The sequence below is a fragment of the Artemia franciscana genome, unplaced genomic scaffold, assembly GCF_032884065.1.
Source record: "Artemia franciscana unplaced genomic scaffold, ASM3288406v1 PGA_scaffold_284, whole genome shotgun sequence".
Classification (NCBI taxonomy): domain Eukaryota; kingdom Metazoa; phylum Arthropoda; class Branchiopoda; order Anostraca; family Artemiidae; genus Artemia; species Artemia franciscana.
This window is the reverse complement of record NW_027062658.1, coordinates 15,872-37,737: the sequence shown is the minus strand read 5'-3', so window position 1 is coordinate 37,737 and position 21,866 is coordinate 15,872. Positions and strand designations below refer to the sequence as shown.

Genomic DNA, 21,866 nt, shown 5'->3' with positions numbered 1-21,866 from the left:
CATTTATTCAGTTATTTTGCTTTTTATGTTCTGCTGTTTATTTATTTTTTTTACCGTTTTCGCTATTATTATGACGAGGTGTAATATTTCTTTTGTATATTATACTATGTGTATACGCCCCAACTTTACTATCTCTACTCTTCGTTGAGGGGTTAATGTAATGTTTTTTTTTCTTTTTTGTATCTTTAAATGAATCAAACGAAACAGTCAAAACAATTCTGAATATCTTCGGTTTTGTCACTTAAGTAGCTGGTTTTCTGGGCCAATGAGACCCGAAAAAGGCACAACGTATTTGAGTGCGGTCTTTCATTAGTTATATATACAGTTTCGACACTTGTCATTGCAGTCAAATCAGTGACACAATCTAGATCTTTATAACTTTCTTGTATTAACGGAAATTCTTCTCCTAAAATTTCCCAAGTATTTTCTCGATTGTACGAACTACTCTGTGGAGGTATATACACTACACCCAAAATTAATTCCTTCCCACATTTCAAATAAATAGACAGCCAAAGCAAGTTTTCAGATCTACTACTAATTCTCTCATAGCCGTCAATAGCAGATGCTTTAACCAAAACCAAAATGCCACCATAATGTCTATTATTTCTTGCTACATTACGCACGGTCTGTTCAACGAAATACCCGGGAAGAGGTGATATAGGAGAACAATCGTTCCATGTTTCAATAAGCGAAATCACATCAAACGAAAATAAATCGTCATATAAATAGGTCAACTTATCACGTAATCCTTGTATGTTCCATGACACTTGACTCAGTATATGGCCCTCTATATCCTATATTTCTACGCCTTCTGTTAGCACGTTAACATCACTAGCCTTTGATTGAGATTGCTCATTACTAGTCATAGTCGGGGGAAAGGCAACATGATAATACTCACGAGTATAGTTATTTATATCCGCTAACTCACTTCGGTGTTTATTGTCATAAAAATCACGTGAAAAACCACCATGATGTCTTTCATTAAACTTCTGTCTTGGCGAATGGCATCCTTTGGGTACTATATTACGAGTACCTGGTCGAAACAAGTCATATGGGCTGACAATAGCACTAGCAGGTCTTTTAGCTGTCGATACTGCCTGAGGAGTGCTGGTCGATGGTACTAATGTCTCAGTATCACTATCACTGACATCACTAACTAGCCTCATCAGAATATTATTGGGATCATTTGGGAGCCTAGCACTAAAGGGTGGACCAGAATTTTGTACTGGCTTCAAATTACGCTTAATCTCGACTATTGAATTTCCATCATACCTGAATATTCGGCTTTCCATGAATAGTTTGTCACCTCGTAATTTTGCATCACGGCCATCATTTTGCGCAGGAGTCAACATTTCTTTTAAATTTTTACGGGTCTCCCTTTGTATAGCTGTGTAATCCAGAGCCGCCAATAAACCAAACCTTCTTAATACGGAGCTGTTTCTTAAAATATAGTCTCTGATTTCAACCAAGTTTAGCTTTACTACTATCGGCCCTGATTTCAATCTAAAAATGTCACGTATATCACTTTGATTTATTCCGAGAGACTGCATAGTACGATTTAATAACCCCGTTATTTCTTGCTTCAGAGCATAATCGCCAAGTTGTTGAGGGGTGTAATTATAGAAGATTAAATTCGTTCGTTTCTGCTCTGCTTTGAGCTTGTTGGCTCGTTCACAAGAGACTCCTAGGTTAGATTTCACATTTTCCAGCTCTTTTTTAATTTCATCATTTGTCTTAGCATTGTTAGATAACTGCGTAATAATGTTACTTAACTGTACTTGTATGGCATCAATGCTATCCGAAAGTTCAGGAATCGCATTAACTTTCTGCGAAAGCACCGGTAATAAATCCAGTTTAAAATTAACTTCTTGCAAGAACTTGGCACTTTGCATTTTCTCGGCCTCTCGTGTTTGGACTGCCATTTACACCCTTATAAACTTATCAAAGTGCAAAATGTAAAACCTTTATCACTCCTTGATTTGATCCAGTATCGTCAATTAGCAATAAGACTTTTTTTTCACCATTCGAAAAAAATCACAATATTGGCTCAAAGCCACGCGGGAGAGAAGCGTTATTTCAATCTTGGTTTAAACTAGTTACACAATTTGTCTAAATGTAAGCATGGATGTTATCCGAAAGAAATGAAATCCTCTATATGAAATCCCCTTGACTGACACCATTTATGAAGATTTACATTAAAGATATCAGTTATTATAGATTAGAGTTCGTTCAATATTATAAATTTTATGAATTACTCTAGTTTAAGTTCACCAATCAGATTTTTTTGTTATCCTTATGATTGTTTGTGTTTGATTGTATCCTTTTGATATTTTTTTTTGTTAAGTTTTTTGTTATCCAGATTTTTTGTAGACCTTTTATAACCTGAGAAATATTTATATCTTAATGAAACTACTAGATTTATCAATATATTGCTAAAATCCAAAAATATTGGAATAATACAGCCTATGTGTTCAACTAACTTTTTATATAAAACTAATATTAATATTAAAAATTCAAAGATTAGAAAAAACAGTCCATTTACCACTCTTTTTCAGGCATTAAGTCATTCTACTCAAAAATGTAAATTATGAATGATATTCCAGTTGTAATAGAAAATCGATCTAAAACAATTTTAGCTGGTTTTGCCAATCCACTGCAAATGGCCCCAACTATTTTTCCTGTTGTCGTTGGAAGGAACATTGAGCAGCCTAAATACAGTCAAAATATTCACTTAGGTAGGGAATTTGAAGAAAGAAGAGATATTTTGACTGCCGATTATCCGGTAAAACATGGGATTGTGAAAGATTATGACAATTTAGAGAAGATCTGGGGGTATATTTTTGACCATAAGCTGCAGATATCCCCAGAAAATCACCCAGTTTTGCTCACAGAGGCTCCCCTTAACCCAGAAGCTAAAACAGATGAAATATATCAAATAATGTTTGAAAAATTCAACATTAAAGAGTTACACATTGAAAAAAATCCTATCCTAACACTACTAGGTATAAAAAAAGCAAATGGGATCGTTGTAGACTGTGGCGATGATGTCACAAATGTTACACCAGACTACAACGGAACAATCCTTTTAAAGGATTGTTTAAGTGTTTATCTTGGAGATCAAGATGTAACAGATCATTTGAAACAATTATTAATGAACTCACACAGTGTCCATTTTGAATCGGATACGGTTCGTGATATCAAAGAACGAATGTGCCACGTTGCTCTAGACTTTGAGAAGGAGATGGCTGCCTTCCAAGAGCAATCATTCTGGCGGAAGCAAATGAGTTTAAAATCTTATAAAAATAGCTATAAGCTGCCTGATGGTCAGCTTATTAAAATTGGCAATGAAAAAATCAGAAGCACTGAAGCCTTATTCCAGCCATCCTTCCTCGGTAAGAGATATTTTGGCATTCATAATGCTCTCTACGATTCGATAATGAAAATCGATATTGAATACAGAAACACCCTCAGTATGAATACAGTATTGACGGGTTGCCTTACGAAGTGCACTGGCTTTCCTGAAAGAATGATTAAGGAAGTCACTGCTCTTGTACCATCGACCACAAAAATGGATATTCTTGTCAACTCTGACAATAATTTGGTATGGAGAGGTGGATCTTCGCTAGCCTCCTCCCCAATATTCAAAGAGCTGACAATAAAAAACCAAGACTACAAAAATTCAAGAAGCCATTTATCAAGACGGAAAAACGCCCTGAAGTCATTTCTTAGACTTACTTAGGCTTAGGTCCTCCCACGCCTGAGGGCGCATAAAGCAGCAACAGTGGTTCGCCACGACGACCTGTCCTGAGCCTTCGACCAAAGCTCCTCCATCGAAAACCTCTCCAGCTTCGCCTCCTTCTCTTACATCCTGCCAACGATCATTTTGAGTCTCCCTGACTTGCGGAGGCCAGCGGGTATCCAACACCATATGTCAAGTGGTAACCTTCCATCACCCATTCGCACCATGTGCCCCCAATACATCCATCGTCGCTTTCTAATGGCATCAAGGATGGGGGTATGATTTGTCATGGTATAAATCTCATCATTTCTTATTCTCTCAGTCTAATGTATATTCAAAATATATCTTAGGCAGTTATTATCGAATGCCCATAGTCGTTTTCCTAGTTGCGCAGTGATACTCCAAGTTTCACAACCATATGTAAGGACGGAGAGGACATTGCTATTATAAATTCTGAGTTTTAGCTTTTGGGAATATTTGCTATTTCTCCAAACATTTCTGAGACGATTTAAGGCAGAGCCAGCCAAAGCTATTCGGCACAAAATTTCTCCTTCAGGATTGGCATCTTGCGTAAGAATGCTGCCTAGATATTTGAACTCTCTTACTACTTCAATTTCCTCATTGTTGACCAAAAGTCTCTCAGCTAAGTCAGGAATGACCGCATTTGACATTGATTTAGTCTTGTTAGCGCTTATGGAGAGTCCAACAGAATTTGCCACACGCTCAAGTTCATTTATATTGTTTTGTATATCTTCTGACTCGTGAGCGAAGAGTACGATATTGTCCGCAAAAACACCATCATGAAGGGTTCTTAGCAGGTTTAATTGTAGACCCCCACTGAAGCTACATCCACGAAGCACAAAATCTATGACTATGGCAAATAACAGTGGCGATAGAATGCAGTCCTGCCTTACACCCGACTGAACGGTAAACCAATCCGTTAGACCACCCTCGGTTTGTACTGCACACATAATATCGAGGTATAGCGCTTTCATTATATTTACAATTTTAATCGGGATCCAGTAATGTATTCAAATTTTCCACATGGTCTCGCGGTGTATCGAGTCGAAAGTCATTTCTACAACACTAAAATTGCAACTACTTTTACTACCACCAAAATTAATGTTATAATAGTACTTTTAAGACCATGTTTATGAATTAAAATTTGAGAGAAGTTTGATGGCAAATTTGAACTAACACAAGACACTATATTGAATTAAACAGTAATATGAAAACTACCTGGGACCAGGTGACTTCATCGCCTGGACCCATCTAGCGGCACGCAGCAGGCTTCTATATATGGATTCTCTTATGTAGAACGACAGATATGTTCTAATTCTTAACTGCGTAAAACTTGTGGATATACAACATTCTTTGCAGTTCCATTGTCTGTGCATATAAACAGATTGTCCGGTTTACCGACTCTTGAGCATGCAACATATAATTGTCCATTGGAAAAACAATCCGTGTTAAAATCTATACCATGTTTTTCTAATGATTGCGCTTGAGTTTTGTTGATGGTAATTGAAAATACTAATCGAATTGGGAGTTGCAATCTTTTAAATTGAAACGAAAGATCTGTTGGAGTCATAAGTATGCGAGGAATAAGAACAGCCTCACCCTCGGAAGGCCTGTTTTTCATGTCAATAGATTTTCCTTGTTATTCGAGCCAAGGAGCTGCAAGTTTCCTATATGAGGGTTTTGAAAAAGGCACATCTAATATTATATTTCGTATTTTTGTGGGTTTTCGGTTTTTTATTTTTTGCTATGGGAAGCGAAGGTCTCTCGCTAGTTTTCAAATTTGCCCAACGACCCACGAACCATATCCGATTTAAAATGGACACTTCTGTGTGAATTCATTAATAATTGCTCCAAATTATTTGTCAAATCTTGATCTCCAGGATTTAAACTTAAACAATCCTTTAAAAGGATATGACCGTTGTAGACTAGTGAAACATTTGTGACATCATCGCGACAGTCTACAACAATCCCATTTGCTTCTTTAGTTGGATGTAATGTGAATGCCAGAATAGGTGACAAGTTTTCGAACACTGAATAAGCAATCAGCAATCGTGGCCTCGGGAGTAGGTGTATGAATTTAAACAGGTTTATATAATGTACAATGCAGAACAATCCTGCTGTGGCAATGCACCACCTGAATTCGATACAGACCATCTCAAACTTAGAACTGGAATGCCTTAACGGAAGAGTAAAGGTCTAAATAGACTAGCTGCTTATATCCTAGTGGTGGAAAACTATTATTTCGGACTCGAAGGTGCAAAGAGGTGCTGGCACATGATCGAAATGCACACACAATTCACAAAGTAGAATACTATTCCCAGTAGGAAAATTGACGTGTCGAGGCTAAAGTAGATGAGCACAAAGGAGCATTTATGTTTGAAATTTTGAAGCGCTTTGCTACCCTCCAACGTGACCTTGAAGAAAAAAGTGTGGACCCCAACTACCCCGAGACCAAGGTTGAAAAGAAATGCCTCGAATTCAAAGATAACGTCAATGAAGCTGCCGAGAACAAACAAGGGTTTTTCAAGCGGAAAACGAAGTAACGAATCTCAATAGAACAGCCACACTCTCTGCTAAGAAGAAAGATGTGACCAACAAGATTTCGCCACATGCAAAGTGCTGTAAAAAGAATATAGCAAATTGATAAGAGCTGATAAATAAACTTACTGGTCTGATGTTTTCACCAATGTGGAATGAGCTGCTCAACGGAACAATACACGAAACCTCTATCAGTGACTTGGAGAATACTTAGAAAAAGAAGCAAACAACCATCACCTCGCCTCGAGGGACGGGGTGGAATACTCATCAACAGTAAGTAATGTATTGAAAAAGAGTTAGTATATTTGAAAGTTTTAATAATACACAGATTCAGTAATAGCCGAAATAAACTACCTAAAGCTCCTGAATCCGCCCCCTCCCAAAAACAACCAGGTTTGTAAAAGTGTATGTAGGATCAACCCTTCAAGGACGAAGTAACCAAGATGACACAAGTCCTAAACACAATGCAGGAATCCAGAAGTCGGTATGAAACTCACCGATTTACTTAAAGCTCTCCCAGAGTTTGCAGTGGTTAAGCTTCATAGTTTTATGTCTTGATAATATAGTGAGATGACTGGTAACCGAACAAAGTCGGTTGGATATGGCACAATAGCCAAGAAACCATACTTATCAAAAGATATATTTTTAGATTATCTCGTAAAAAAAAAAATTTAGCATGTGGTGTTTTCATTCGTATTACAATTCAGTTTTCGATAAAAGTCTCATATTTTTCTAACATTTAAGTTACTTAGTTTAGAGCTAATTTTTTACTTAAAAACCCCTAGAAACATTTTTGCATTATATATAAATATCTTAGAATGTTTAACTCCTACTTTCCCAAAACACGAAAACCACAAAGAGGAGTCTTTCAGGGAATGTCGAGGAGAGTTTTGTACTAAAACATAGTTTGTTATGGTTTGCTTTGGACTTTGAGAAGTAGATGGCTCGCCAGCTAACTTTTCCAAATTATTTTCCAATTCAAATTCTAATCTTTTTATCATAATGCATGTTATCATTTAGTTTTTTATAAGAATTTGATTTCCTTCTAATATTTCTGTTACTAGGGTCTAGAGGTCATTTAAACCCCTTGAAACATTATTTCATTCTATGTAACTATCTTTCCAAGTTTTACTTCTAATATTACATAATATAAAGCTAAGATGAGTCTTTTAGGGAATGTCAAGGGCAGTTTTGAACTAAATCGTAGCACTTTATGCATATATGGGTGGACAAAAAGGTGTAACTCCGGAATGACTGAGTATATTAATTTAGAATTCTTAGAAAATAATAAAGGAGATTATCAATTGACCAAAATGCAATATTTGCACGCTAATACTACTACAACTACTGCTGCTTTTACTGCTACCATAAGTACTATTACTACTACCACTACTTTCACTAAAACTACAACTTCTGTATCAAGAACTAGAAAACTGAGGATACTGGAAAAAAATCTGAGGTGTCTTGAGGGGAAATTTGAACTAGATTAAAATAAATTATTTGTACACAGATAGTTCAAATAGGAAAATCAGTAATATTTTTGGAACAGCATATCATATGATGAAGAAACTTCAGGGGCAACATGAGATGGATGTTCAGAGTATAAAAAGTCAAAATGTACCTATTAAGACTGCTATTAATACCGATAATACTACTGTTACTACTAATGTTTCAACTCTATCACTGCTGCAGCTCTTCCTACTACTGCCACTACTACTATTGTACTAGTACAATTAAGGCTATAAGTATGACTGTGAAAATTTAAAAAAATATAGAGGGGGAATTTGAAATGAACTAAAATACACTGGGTGCAAACAAATAGTCAAAAGGGCATATTAGAAACACTAATACTATGTCTTCTTTTTCCTTATGCTGCTACTGCAACCGAACTACTCAAATTACTGCTTTAATTGCAACACATTGTATGACTCAGAGTATTATGGTGAAAAAGATCTAAAAAAAAAATGTCAAAAGTGAATTTATACACTATTTTGGGATGATTTCGAGTTTTAAGGTGAAACCCTTGGGGCATCATGAAAGCAATGTTTGACTAAACACAAGGACATTATATATATATATACTATACTCAACTAATGCTGGTACTAATACCACAACTACCACCACTAATACAAAAGACACTACAACTACTTTTACAACCACCAAAACAACTGTTATAATAGGACTTTTAAGGCTTTGTTTATGATGGTAAAATTTAAGAGAATATTGATGGCAAATTTGAACTAACGCAAGACACTATTTTGAAGAAGATAGTTATATTGAAATTACACAAAGGAGAGGTTTACTGCATTACAAATGGTGACCCAGATTGAACCCGTAGCTTTGAATTCTGGTTTAGGCTGTAGCTTGCAACCTAGTAAGACACGATCACGTCCTATCCCTTGCGTAATTCCTGCGTAAGAAACTTAAATTTATTTGGCTTGACTAACTATGAAAATCTTATCTTGATTTGCAAGCCGATATATTTGCTTTTAGTTGAAGCCAAGGGATGATAAGTTTGTTGTATAGGGGTTACGAACAAGGTGGTTCTAATATTTTACTTCTTGTTTTGATCTGATTCTATTTTTATAGGAGTTATGGGCTATTTAATTATTTTAGTTCTTCAGTAATGGACAATTAACTCTGTAGGTCTTAAACTTTTACATTCAGGGAAAAAATCAGTAGACAAAATCTTGTTTTTAGTGATTTTTATTCGTTTTAAGTTTGATAATAGCATTAATTTTTTTCTTTGATTTAAGATTTATTCATTTATTTACATTAATAACTGTTGTATTTTATATTCTATGATGCTATACTTAATGTCATTTTATTTTGGGTTGTATTTATTCTTTAATAGTGATTTTTGTTGTTCTGAGTTTGAATTATTACATGAAGTTATTTCTGTCGGTGTTAATTTTAATTTATTCACCAATACTGTCTATTAAAGTTAGTAAATAGTCTTTTATAATAAACTTTATGTGAGTTTTCAAAAAGTGTGTTTTGTTTTAATATTAAGGTTATTATTGACAAGAAATTAGCTTCCGCTGCAACCCGAATGAATAAACGTTCATTTTGTATTGTAAAGTATATCATAAACTGTTTTGAAATTCGATATTCAAAGCTTGTGTTGTGCAGTGGATATTGTGTTGGAATTCGACTCTGAAAGGCAAAGGTTTAATTCCTGACGCAAGCTATTCTTACACATTTCTCAATTTAAAGTGTAAACTAAACTTTTATTAATGACTTCTATAGATAGATAGAGAGATAGGTGTATTTCAAAAACCCGTGGGCCATATAAACACACAAATATAAATAAATAACAAACAAGCAAAGACCATTATTCCATAAATAAGGCATTCCTACTTTTTCTCATTCCGAATTTGGGATGGCCACGAGGTTTTTAAACCACATTTCATCATCTCTTCATATGCCACTCTTACTAGTCTATCTTCATTACTCTTAGTTAACTTCAACCAGAATCTAAGCATTAAAATATACCTACGTAGCTTTAAAGAAAACAGGCCCATATCACCTTTCAGAATCTGTGAATGAGTTGTCTGATGTAGACCAAACACTCTTTTATAATACTGGAGCTGAAGGGACTCCAGTTGCTGCACCGTTTCTCCACCCCAAATCTCCGCTCCATATTCTATCACGGGTAAAATTTTTGTGTTAAATATTCTTTTATGCATTTTTAGGTTTTTGATCCCCATTATCGTCGGGTTTCTAAATATAACTGACATGGCCACCCTACCTCTCTTAATTATTTCATCAATCTGACTCCTTAGGCTTCCATTTTTCGATAAGATAAAGCCTAAATATTTTATTCTTTTACTTATAAATAGTTCCTTATTATTAAATTTAAATGTATATTTTTCATCGTCCCCAACCTTCCTTTTTTTTAAAATAATAACTTAGCTCTATTCAGTATTCAGCCTTAACTTTTTTATATGCAAATATTCTTCTATGAGATTCAAAAGAGTCTGTAGATCTTGCGGTTTATTAGCCACCAAAGCAATATCATCTGCAAATAATAAGAGAGATAGTTTTTGAGTCCCTAGGCTTACTTTCGGAGCCCATCTATTCTCTATAAAATTAACAACATCATTAATAAAATATTAAACAACTTAGGTGAAAGGGTGCTGCCCTGTTTTACTCCCCGCTTAATATCAAAAAGCTTCGAAAACCTATTACCAACTTGAATGTTTCCACTCTCACAAGTATACATGCTCACTATCAATCTAATAAATGAATTGGAAGGCCAATATTTAGCATGTAATTTAGCAAGATACACCCTAAAAAGGATGTATCTTAGAAACACCTTAGGGTATTAAGCTGGAGCTTTCAGGGGATGATGAAGAAGATGACGACTTAGGTGAAAGGGTGCTGCCCTTTTTTACTCCCCGCTTAATATCAAAAAGCTTCGAAAACCTATTACCAACTTGAATGATTCCACTCACACAAGTATACATGCTCACTATCAATCTGACAAATGAATGGGGAAGGCCAATATTTAGCATGTCATCCTTCAATAACTCTCTGTCGACACTATCAAAAGCCTTATGGAGATCCAGAAATCCCACATAAAGACAAGTTTTATCCTTTCCATATTTATCTATTAATGCCTTCAAAATAAACACACTATCTGTCGTTTCATACCCTGTCCTGAAACCTCCTTGTTCCTCATGCATTAAATTATTTTTATTTAACCAATTGGGAAGCCTGGTATCTAATATTTTCTCCAAAACCTTACTTAAAGCAGGGACAAGCGCAATTAAACGATAATTTCCATGAGCCTTCGGGTCTCCTCTCTTAAAAAGTGGTATAAACAATGATGTCTTCCAAGCGCTTGGAAATTGCCCTGACCTTAACACCTTATTACAAAGAAGAACAATTATCGGTATCAAAATGGAAAGAAAACTCTTAAATAACAATATTGGTATACCATCAACACCCGCAGCAGTACCACCTTTTAAATTCTTAAATATTGACGTAATCTCTTGGCTATTCACATCACCCACTAAATCGTAATCATGTTCTCTCATGGGATAAATAACCATCTCTGGGGTATGCGCTACCTCCTGATGATCTGCACAAACACCTTCTAAATCATTTATGTAATCTGGCCATGAATCAGCTTCCGGAACAGTCTGGGTATTAACATTTCTCCATCTATGCTTTATATAGCCCCAAAGCTTTTTAAAATCTTTATTTCTAAAATCATCAGCAAAATATCCAGTTTCTTCTTATTCTCGTATTCTTTTTTTTCTTTTTATTAAACTTTTATATTCTCTTCTTTTATCTTTATATTTAGCCAATTTTAGACTTTGATCTTCCGCGCTATCAAATTCATTCAAACGATTTAATAAATATTTTGCTTCTTCTTTCATTAACTTGCAATCCAAGTCAAAATAACCCTCATCCTTTTTTAATTTTTTAGTCAGGCCACATGATTCTGCACAACTGCCCATTATTTCATTTACCAGCATAATTACACTATGTGCATCTTTTTCATTGTCTTCTAACGCTTTCAACTTATTTTTTACATGCGAGTCCAAGAGCTCCGTTCTAAATATCTAAATATCTTTATCTGTTAAATCATTTCTAATTCGTTTTTCTAAACCTATTTTTGTATAATCCGCATTATAGAAATTTCTTACTCGTGAACTGTGGTTCACGAACTGCCCAATCTTCACCTCAAGCATAATAGCTCTATGATCAGATCCAACTAAATCTAATACTCCCGTATTTATTGATTCAGGTACAAATTGCGTATTAATTAGCACATAATCTACAACACTTTGAGTTGGACCCGAAAGGCAAGTGAAGTCGCCCCTACCATTATCATTCCCAAACCTACCATTCGCAATCATCAGACCATGTTCCCCACAAAACGCTAGGAGCTTTCTCCACCATACATTTATTTTTATTTTTTCATCCTTGTTGTTTCGTGGTATTCTACAACAAATTGGGACAAAATCACCTAAATCTGGGATCAACATATCTGGGATCTCAGCCTTCAGGCCGGTATAAGCATTGAAATCCCCCATTAACACACAATCCAGATCTTTATAACTTTCTTGTATTAACGAAAATTCTTCTCCTAAAATCTCCCAAGTATTTTCTCGATTGTACGAACTATTCTGAGGAGGCATATACACTACACCCAAAATTAATTGCTTCCCACATTTCAAATGAAAAGACAGCCAAAGCAAGTTTTCAGATCTACTACTAATTCTCTCATAGCCGTTAATAGCAGATGCTTTAACCAAAACCAAAATGCCACCATAATGTCTATTATTTCTTGCTACATTACGCACGGTCTGTTCAACGAAATACCCGGGGAGAGGTGATATAGGAGAACAATCGTTCCATGTTTCAATAAGCGAAATCACATCAAACGAAAATAAATCGTCATATAAATAGGTCAACTTATCACGTAATCCTTGTATGTTCCATGACATTAGACTCAGTATATGGCCCTCTATATCCTCTATTTCTACGCCTTCTGTTAGCACGTTAACATCACTAGCCTTTGATTGAGATTGCTCGTTACTAGTCTTAGTCGGGGGAAAGGCAACATAATAATACTCACGTTGCGGTTATTTATATCCGCTAACTCACTTCGGTGTTTATTGTCATAAAAATCACGTGAAAAACCACCACGATGTCTTTCATTAAACTACTGTCTTGGCGAATGGCTTCCTTTGGGTACTATATTATGAGTACCTGGTCGAAACAAGTCATTTGGGCTGACAATAGCACTAGTAGGTCTTTTAGCTGTCGATACTGCCTGAGGAGTGCTGGTCGATGGTACTAATATCTCAGTATCACTATCACTGGCATCACTAACTAGCCTCACCAGAATATTATTGGGATCATTTGGGAGCCTAGCACTAAAGGGTGGACCAGAATTTTGTACAGGCTTGAAATTACGCTTAATCTCGACTATTGAATTTCCATCATGCTTCAATATTCGGCCTTCCATAAATAGTTTGTCACCTCGTAATTTTGCATCACGGCCATCATTTTGCGCAGGATTCAACATTTCCTTTAAATGTTTACGGGCCTCCCTTTGTATAGCTGTGTAATCCGGAGCCGCCAATAAACCAAACCTTCTTAATACGGAGCTGTTTCTTAAAATATAGTTTCTGATTTCAACCAAGTTAAGCTTTACTACTATCGGCCCTGATTTCAATCTAAAAATGTCACGTATATCACTTCGATTTATTCCGAGAGACGGCATAGTTCGATTTATTAACCCCGTTATTTCTTGCTTCAGAGCATAATCGCCAAGTTGTTGAGGGGTGTAATTATAGAAGATTAAATTCTTTTGTTTCTGCTCTGCTTCGAACTTGTTGGCTCGTTCACAAGGGACTCCTAGGTTAGATTTCACATTTTCCAGCTCTTTTTTAATTTCATCATTTGTCTTAGCATTGGTAGATAACTGCGTAATAATGTTACTTAACTATACTTGTATGGCATCAATGCTATCCGAAAGTTCAGGAATCGTATTAACTCTCTGCGAAAGCACCGGTAATAAATCCAGTTTAAAATTAATTTATTGCAAGAACTTGGCACTTTGCATTTTCTCGGCCTCTCGTGTTTGGACTGCCATTTACACCCTTATAAACTTATCAAAGTGCAAAATGTAAAACCTTTATCACTCCTTGATTTGATCCAGTATCGTCAATTAGCAAAAAGACTTTTTTTCACCATTCGAAAAAAAATCACAATATTGGCTCAAAGCCACGTGGGAGAGAAGCGTTATTTCAATCTTGGTTTAAACTAGTTACACAATTTGTCTAAATGTAAGCATGGATGTTATCCGAAAGAAATGAAATCTCCTATATGAAATCCCCTTGACTGACACCATTTATGAAGATTTACATTAAAGATATCAGTTATTATAGATTAGAGTTCGTTCAATATTATAAATTTTATGAATTACTCTAGTTTAAGTTCACCAATCAGATTTTTTTGTTATCCTTTTGATTGTTTGTGTTTGATTGTATCCTTTTGATATTTTTTGTTAAGTTTTTTGTTATCCAGATTTTTTGTAGACCTTTTATAACCTGAGAAATATTTATATCTTAATGAAACTACTAGATTTATCAATATATTGCTAAAATCCAAAAATATTGGAATAATACAGCCTATGTGTTCAACTAACTTTTATATAAAACTAATATTAATATTAAAAATTCAAAGATTAGAAAAAACAGTCCATTTACCACACTTTGTCAGGTATTAAGTCATTCTACTCAAAAATGAAAATTATGAATTGTGATATTCCAGTTGTAATAGAAAATAGATCTAAAACTATTTTAGCTGGTTTTGCCAATCCACTGCAAATGGAAGCCCAAACTATTTTTCCTGTTGTCGTTGGAAGGAAAATTGAGCAGCCTAAATACAGTCAAAATATTCACTTAGGTAGGGAATTTGAAGAAAGAAGAGATATTTTGACTGCCAATTATCCGGTAAAAAATGGGATTGTGAAAGATTATGACAATTTAGAGAAGATATGGGGGTATATTTTTGACCATAAGCTGCAGATATCCCCAGAAAATCACCCAGTTTTGCTCAAATATATCAAATAATGTTTGAAAAATTCAACATTAAAGAGTTATACATAGAAAAAAATCCTATCCTAACACTACTAGATATGAGAAAAGACGAATCTCAATAGAACAGCCACACTCTCTGCTAAGAAGAAAGATGTGACCAACAAGATTTCACCACCTGCAAAGTGCTGTAAAAAGAATATAGCAAATTGATAAGAGCTGATAAATAAACTTACTGGTCTGATGTTTTCACCAATGTGGAATGAGCTGCTCAACGGAACAATAGACGAAACCTCTATCAGTGACTTGGAGAATATACTTAGAAAAAGAAGCAAACAACCATCACCTTGCTCAAGGCAAGGGACGGGGTGGAATACTCATCAACAGTAAGTAATGTATTGAAAAAGAGTTAGTATATTTGAAAGTTTTAATAATACACAGATTCAGTAATAGCCGAAATAAACTACCCAAAGCTCCTGAATCCGCCCCTTCCCTAAAACAACCAGGTTTGTAAAAGTGTATGCAGGATCAACCCTCCAAGGACGAAGTAAGCAAGATGACACAAGTCCTAAACACAATGCAGGAATCCAGAAGTCGGTATGAAACTTGCCGATTTACTTAAAGCTCTCCCCGAGTTGGCAGTGGTTGAGCATCATAGTTTGATCACCAAAGTGTGGGTTAATTAACACATGCACGATAAGTGGAAGACTTCGCCTGTCTTAAAAAAGGAGGGATTGGATTGTATGAACCACCGAGGGATATTCCTTGTCCTTATTGCCACTAATCTGTTCGTAATCATACTCATAAACAGATGCAGAGACACCAAAAACTGCTGAATGCAACCAAACCCACCTGATTTCAACCTGTTTTGGCTTCTGTGATCAAATCTTTAGCTTGTGACAGATCCTTGGAAATCTTTCAAACACCAGCTGGAAACAATCCAAATCCTCAGAGACTTCATCACTGGCTTTGGTTTTGGTCCATCGTGGTGCCACTAGTGATTAATGAGAGATAGTGATATACATGAGGAAAACATCAGTCTACTCTGTGCATATTTTGGTGAGCTTTCAGGTCTAATCCCGATCAAGGAGGATGTACGTCAAGGCTGTGTCCTATCACCAACCTTGTTCAGCTTCATCATCGATTTGAATCCTTAACAAGTACTAAGGTTTCGCAGTTAGTGCACCATGTTCCGTACCAAAACCTAACTATGCTTACGATATGGAAATGCTTGCTGAGTCTGTGGCAGAATCCTAGGGTATTTTCAATATCATGGCAGGGCAATCTTGACTTGTCTTCAATTAAGTCTACCGAATACAATGGGAACGGCAAGGATGGATAAAACCCCTGAAATTCTTAATTGTGGTCAGATCGGGTATTTTCCGTCGTTTAAATACCTCTGCTCGATGGTCTGTCCTGCTAACGAATCCTTAGAAGAGATCCGGAGCCTCAGAAGAGATTTTCAGATTGGAGCGTCCTTCTTCGACCAGGAAAATCCGGAACCTGAGCGCAGTTTTACTTCGCAGAGTGATCTAAGTATGTGTGGCTGAGTATTGCTCTCTCCGTTCTCCTCTATGAATGTGAAATAGGATCGCGGAAAAAAGCCGAAGCGTCAAATTTGAAAATACTGATTTTCAACTAAATACGGTAGGTTTTTTCATAGACACTAGCCTGTCAAACAGAACGTTGAATAATGAGGATAGGTGATTTGGCGATCGGCCATTTTTATCTGATAATGTCAACCAGAGAAGATTGACATGGCTTGGGTACACACACATTGCGCAGACAAGAATACCAAACAGACAAAAAAAAGTCTTTAAATTCTATAACTACCAGTCGGAAAGAAGAGAACACAAAGCAGAAACAAGAAAATGTAGAAAACATGGATATCATTATAAGTATTATATGTATAATCTTGTAAAATTAAAGTCTTATACAAAATGCTATTATGGAGTGAACTGACGTTATCCTTGAACACAGAAGCATTTGCTTTTAATTATCAAGAATCACTGATGAAGCTTATCTCTGAGCCATTGCTACTTTTCAGCTCAAGCTAAACTTGTATAATTTTTCTCGTGACTTAGACTCGTGACATTTTTGTGTATGATTTTGAGCCATTCGAAGGGTTTTGAAAATATGGCTGTTGTTGGGAGCGGCAGTGGTTAGAGATCATGGCTAGAGAGCCTTCCACCCTCGATCAAAACCTTTTGAAGGACGCACGTTGGTGTCTGCTGGACGCCACGAATAGCCTGGATTTGACCTAAACACGCAACAAGTACAAGTAAGCTGCTTGGTAGTGTTTAAACACAAAATAATTTTAAGTACATTTCAAGTACCTAGGAAATATTGATTCAACTCCATGGGTGAATCAAGTAATTTTCTTTAAACATATCATCGTGTTATATGCATAATAAACACTCATGATCAGACTACATATTTTATTTGACAACTTTCTTTGAATTCTATGGTTTATATAGTTTCAGTCTCTATTGCAAAGTCTTTGATCTTTACATGTATGTCTTGAAAGATAGCCCAGTTATTAATTTTTAGGGTAGGAATTGAAGTTCCTTTAGATGACGGTAAGGCCTCTTAAATTGATAATTGATAATACGGTAAGGCGATAAATCGCGGTTATCTAATTTCTTCAATGGTGAGGATACTTCTTTTTTCTCTAATTTATTTTCTTCGTCGTCACTTCTTGTTTCCTGAAACAACTCAATTATACTAAATCGAAATAATTGTTCATTATTTCTGTGTTTTTGTAGTTCAAACGTACACCTAGGAAATATTGATGGAACTCCACGGATGAATTCTTGAGACATGTCAACGTGTTATATGCATAATAAACACTCATGATTAGACTACATATTTTATTTGACAACTTTCTTTAAATTCTATGGTTCCTATAGTTTTAGTCTCTGTTCTAAAGGCCTTTTGATTTAAAAAAAAAAAGTGTTCAGATTTATCATAAAAAAAGACAATGATGCTAATGGTAAAATATAGAACAGCTGTATCTGTTTATTTTTCAACAAGAAAGTGTCAATCTGACTTTTTTTAATTCTTTTTTTTTTTGCATTAATGTAAGTTGTTTTTTTAGAAGATCTTTTTTTTAGAATTTTTTTTTCATCATTATTCATCAGTACCCTTCATCAGTATTTAATGGTTCATTTCAGTGGGGTAAGACAGACTCAACGCAGTAGCCTTGACTTATCAACCAGTGCTACGTCTCCTATGTTATTTCTTTCCTGTTGTTGTGGCCATTTCATAGTGAACCACTTGAGAGCTCATTCCTTCAGAAAACAAAGCATCTACAGATATTGTTTAATCAACGTTTTTTACCTTTCTCAAAGGAAATTCAGTCTAAGAACATATTAAGGTCGTAATAATAATGACTTCTTGAATATTTTACTACTTTGAAAGGCTCTTTACTATTGTTGTAATCTTTTTTAGAAAGATTGTATGGCCTGCAGTCTGGAGTCTCAGATAATCACGCTCCGAGAAGAGAGTACACTGAGAGAGCTAATAGATTTTTTGATTGATTAAATAAAAAAAACTAGTTTTTTTAACTGAAAGTAAGGAGCGACATTAAAACTTAAAACGAACAGAAATTACTCCGTATATGAAATGGGTTGTCCCCTCCGCAGTCCCTCGCTCTTTACGCTAAAGTTTGACTCTTTGCCACAATTCTACTTTTTAAAACAATGAACAACTTTAGCGTAAAGAGCGTGGGACTGCGGAGGGGACAACCCATTTCATATACGGAGTAATTTCTGTTCGTTTTAAGTTTTAATGTCGCTCCTTACTTTCAGTTAAAAAAACTAATTTTTTTTATTTAATTTCTGAACGTTTTTGAATTAATGCATGTTTGATTTTGGCTCTCCGCACATAAATTATTGAAATGAAATTAGTATATTAATTTTTTTTTGGCTAAATGGCTTTCTCTTAGTTTTGATCTGACGATTTTGAGAAATAAGGGGTGGGGAAGGAGGCCTTGCTGCCCTCCAATTTTTCGGTTACTTAAAAAGGCTACTAGAACTTTTAATATTCAACGAACGTTTTTATTAGTAAAAAATATACGTAACTTAAGATTTAACTTACGTAACAAACTTTTATATTCTTATATTTTTATTATGTGTACGAGGGGGTTTGTACCCTCGTTAATACCTCGCTCTTTACACTAAATCGTAAGTTTTGTCCCAATTCTTTAAGAATGACCCCTGAATCAAAAAGGCCGTAGAATAAATAGTTGAAATCACTAAAAATATTTTAGCATCAAGAGCGAGGTATCTATCTCCTCCTAAATACCTCGCTCTTTATGCTAAAGTATTTTTAGAACCCCTCATATGCGTAATAATCTCTGTTCGTTTTAAATTTCAATGCTATTCCTTACTTTCTTTTGAAAAAATGTTTTCATGTTTATTTTTTCATTGTTTTTTTTATAGTAATGCTAGAAAATCCTGCGCCCTTTTCATTGAATTTTTCTTCCCCCGTGACATATTCCTCAAAGGAAAGATCCTCCCACAAAGCCCTCTCCCATCAACCCCACCCCCCAAACCAAAAAATCCCCATGAAAACGTCTGTACACTTCCCAATAACCATTACTATATGTAAACACTGGTCAAAGTTTGTAACTTGCAGCCCCTCCCTCAGGGATTGTGGGGGAGTAAGTCATTCCCAAAGACATAGTTATTATGGTTTTCGACTATGCTGAACAAAATGGCTATCTTAAAATTTTAATCTTTTGACTTTTGGAAAAAAATGAGCATGGGAGGGGGCCTATTTGCCCTCCAATTTTTTGGTCACTTAAAAAGGGCACTAGAACTTTTCATTTCCGTTAGAATGAGCCCTCTCGCGACATCCTAGGACCACTTGGTCGATAAGATGACCCCTGGGAAAAAAAAAAAAAAAAAAAAATAAATAAACACGCACCCGTGATTTGTCTTCTGGCAAAAAATACAAAATTCCACATTTTTTAGATAGGAGCTTGAAATTTTTGCTATAGAGTTCTCTGATATACCGAATGCGATAGTGTGATTTTCGTTAAGATTCTATGACTTTTAATGGATGTTTCCCCCTTTTTTCCAAAATAGGGCAAATTTTCTCAGGCTCGTAACTTTTGATGACAAAGACTAAATTAATTGAAACTTAATATTTAGAATCAGCGTAAAAATTCGAATCTTTTGATGTATCTTTTAGCATCAAAATTCCGTTTTTTAGAGTTTCGTTTACTATTGAGCCGGGTCGCCCCTTACTACAGTTCCTTACCACGAACTGTTTGAAAAGAAAATAATTCGGTATTTCGGGGCTTCTGACATTATTACTCCTTTGCGGAAGTTAGGCTCAAAATTGAAAAAGGATTATAGTTTTTCTCTGGGCCCCTTCCACCTCTTAGTTCGTTTATTTTCCCGTTAGTTTTCACCTGTTTTCGCTTTATAGTTGTGTTATCTCTTAGCAGTAGTTATGGTTGTGGTATATATGTTTTATCGCTCGCATAGTTGTGTTATTTTCAAATTATACTCCATAATAGAGAGGCTCCGAACACCCAGCATTGTATATTAAGCTCTTAATTTGACGTTTTTTTCTAACGTGACCAGATTCGTCCTGCGCCCTTTTCATTGAATTTTTTCCCCCATGGCATATTTCTCCAAGGAAAGATCCTCCCACATAGCCCCCTCCCTCAACCCTACCCCCAAAACCAAAAAAATCCCCCTGAAAACGTCTGTACACTTTCCAATAACCATTATTATATGTAAAGACTGGTTGAAGTTTGTAACTTGCAACCCCTCCCCCAGGGACTGTGGGGGAGTAAGTCATCCCCAAAAACATAGTTATTATGATTTTCGACTATGCTAAACAAAATGGCTATCTCAAAATTTTGATCCGTTGAATTTGGGAAAAAAATGAGCGTGGGAGGGGGCCTAGATGCCCTCCAATTTTTTTGGTCACTTAAAAAGGGCACTAGAACTTTTCATTTCCGTTAGAATGAGCCCTCTTGCGACATTCTAGGACCACTTGGTCGATACGATGACCCCTGGGGAAAAAAAAAAAAAACAAAAAAAAAAAAAAAAACAAATAAACACGCACCCGTGATTTGTCTTCGGGCAAAAAATGCAAAATTCCACATTTTTGTAGATAGGAGCTTGAAACTTCTACAGTAGGGTTCTCTGATACGCTGAATCTGATGGTTTCATTTTCGTCAAGATCCTACGACTTTTAGGGGGTGTTTCCCCCTATTTTCCTAAATAAGGCAAATTTTCTCAGGCTCGTAACTTTTGATGGCTAAGACTAAACTTGATGAAACTTATATATTTAAAATCAGCATTAAAATGCGATTCTTTTGATGTAGCTATTGATATCAAAATTCAATTTTTTAGAGTTTTGGTTACTATTGAGCCGGATCGCTCCTTACTACAGTTCGTTACCACGAACTGTTTGAAAGCCCCGTGTATCAAATGAGGAGTCCGGGTGTCACAATGGTCACAGCAGAAGGAAGGAACAAAACCCTGTATATGAAAGCATTGAGGGAACATACTGAAGCCAACTTATCCAAGTCTTTAAAAGGTAGTAACCATGTTTAATCAAACCGAAACATTAAAAACGGAATTTCAATATCAATAGATATATGACAAAAAATTGGCTTATTGTGCCGGTTCTAAATATATGAGAATCATAAAGTTTAATGTTACCGATCAAAAGCTAAGAAAATTTGCCTCATCTTCGAAAAAAGGGAAAACACTACATAGACAACCATACTGTAGAGGTTTCAAGCTCCTATCTACAAAAATGAGGAATTTTGTAAATATTTTTCCAGAAGAAAGATCAAGGATGCGTGTTTTTTTATTCTTTTTTGTCTCAGGTGTGATCATATTGAACCAACGATCCTAGAATATCGGGAGAGATCTCATTCGAAAAGGAATTTAAAGTTAAAGCTATCCTGTTTCGCCAAAAGTTGTCTGATCATAACTTTGAGATTGTCATTTTATTTAGTATAGCTAAAAGATATAATA

The 21,866-nt window shown here is 35.5% G+C and overlaps 2 protein-coding genes across 2 annotated transcripts; both read left to right on the top strand.

Moving 5' to 3' along the window:
* Positions 1 to 2,587: 2,587 nt before the first annotated feature.
* LOC136041553 (actin-3-like) lies at positions 2,588 to 3,739 on the top strand. The gene has a single exon (XM_065726243.1). The coding sequence runs from the start codon at positions 2,588 to 2,590 to the stop codon at positions 3,737 to 3,739; it is 1,152 nt and encodes a 383-aa protein (XP_065582315.1).
* A 10,826-nt stretch (positions 3,740 to 14,565) lies between these two features.
* Positions 14,566 to 14,895, top strand: LOC136041551 (uncharacterized). The gene has a single exon (XM_065726242.1). It carries the CDS (start codon positions 14,566 to 14,568, stop codon positions 14,893 to 14,895), a length of 330 nt encoding a protein of 109 aa, XP_065582314.1.
* The last annotated feature ends 6,971 nt before the right edge of the window (positions 14,896 to 21,866 follow it).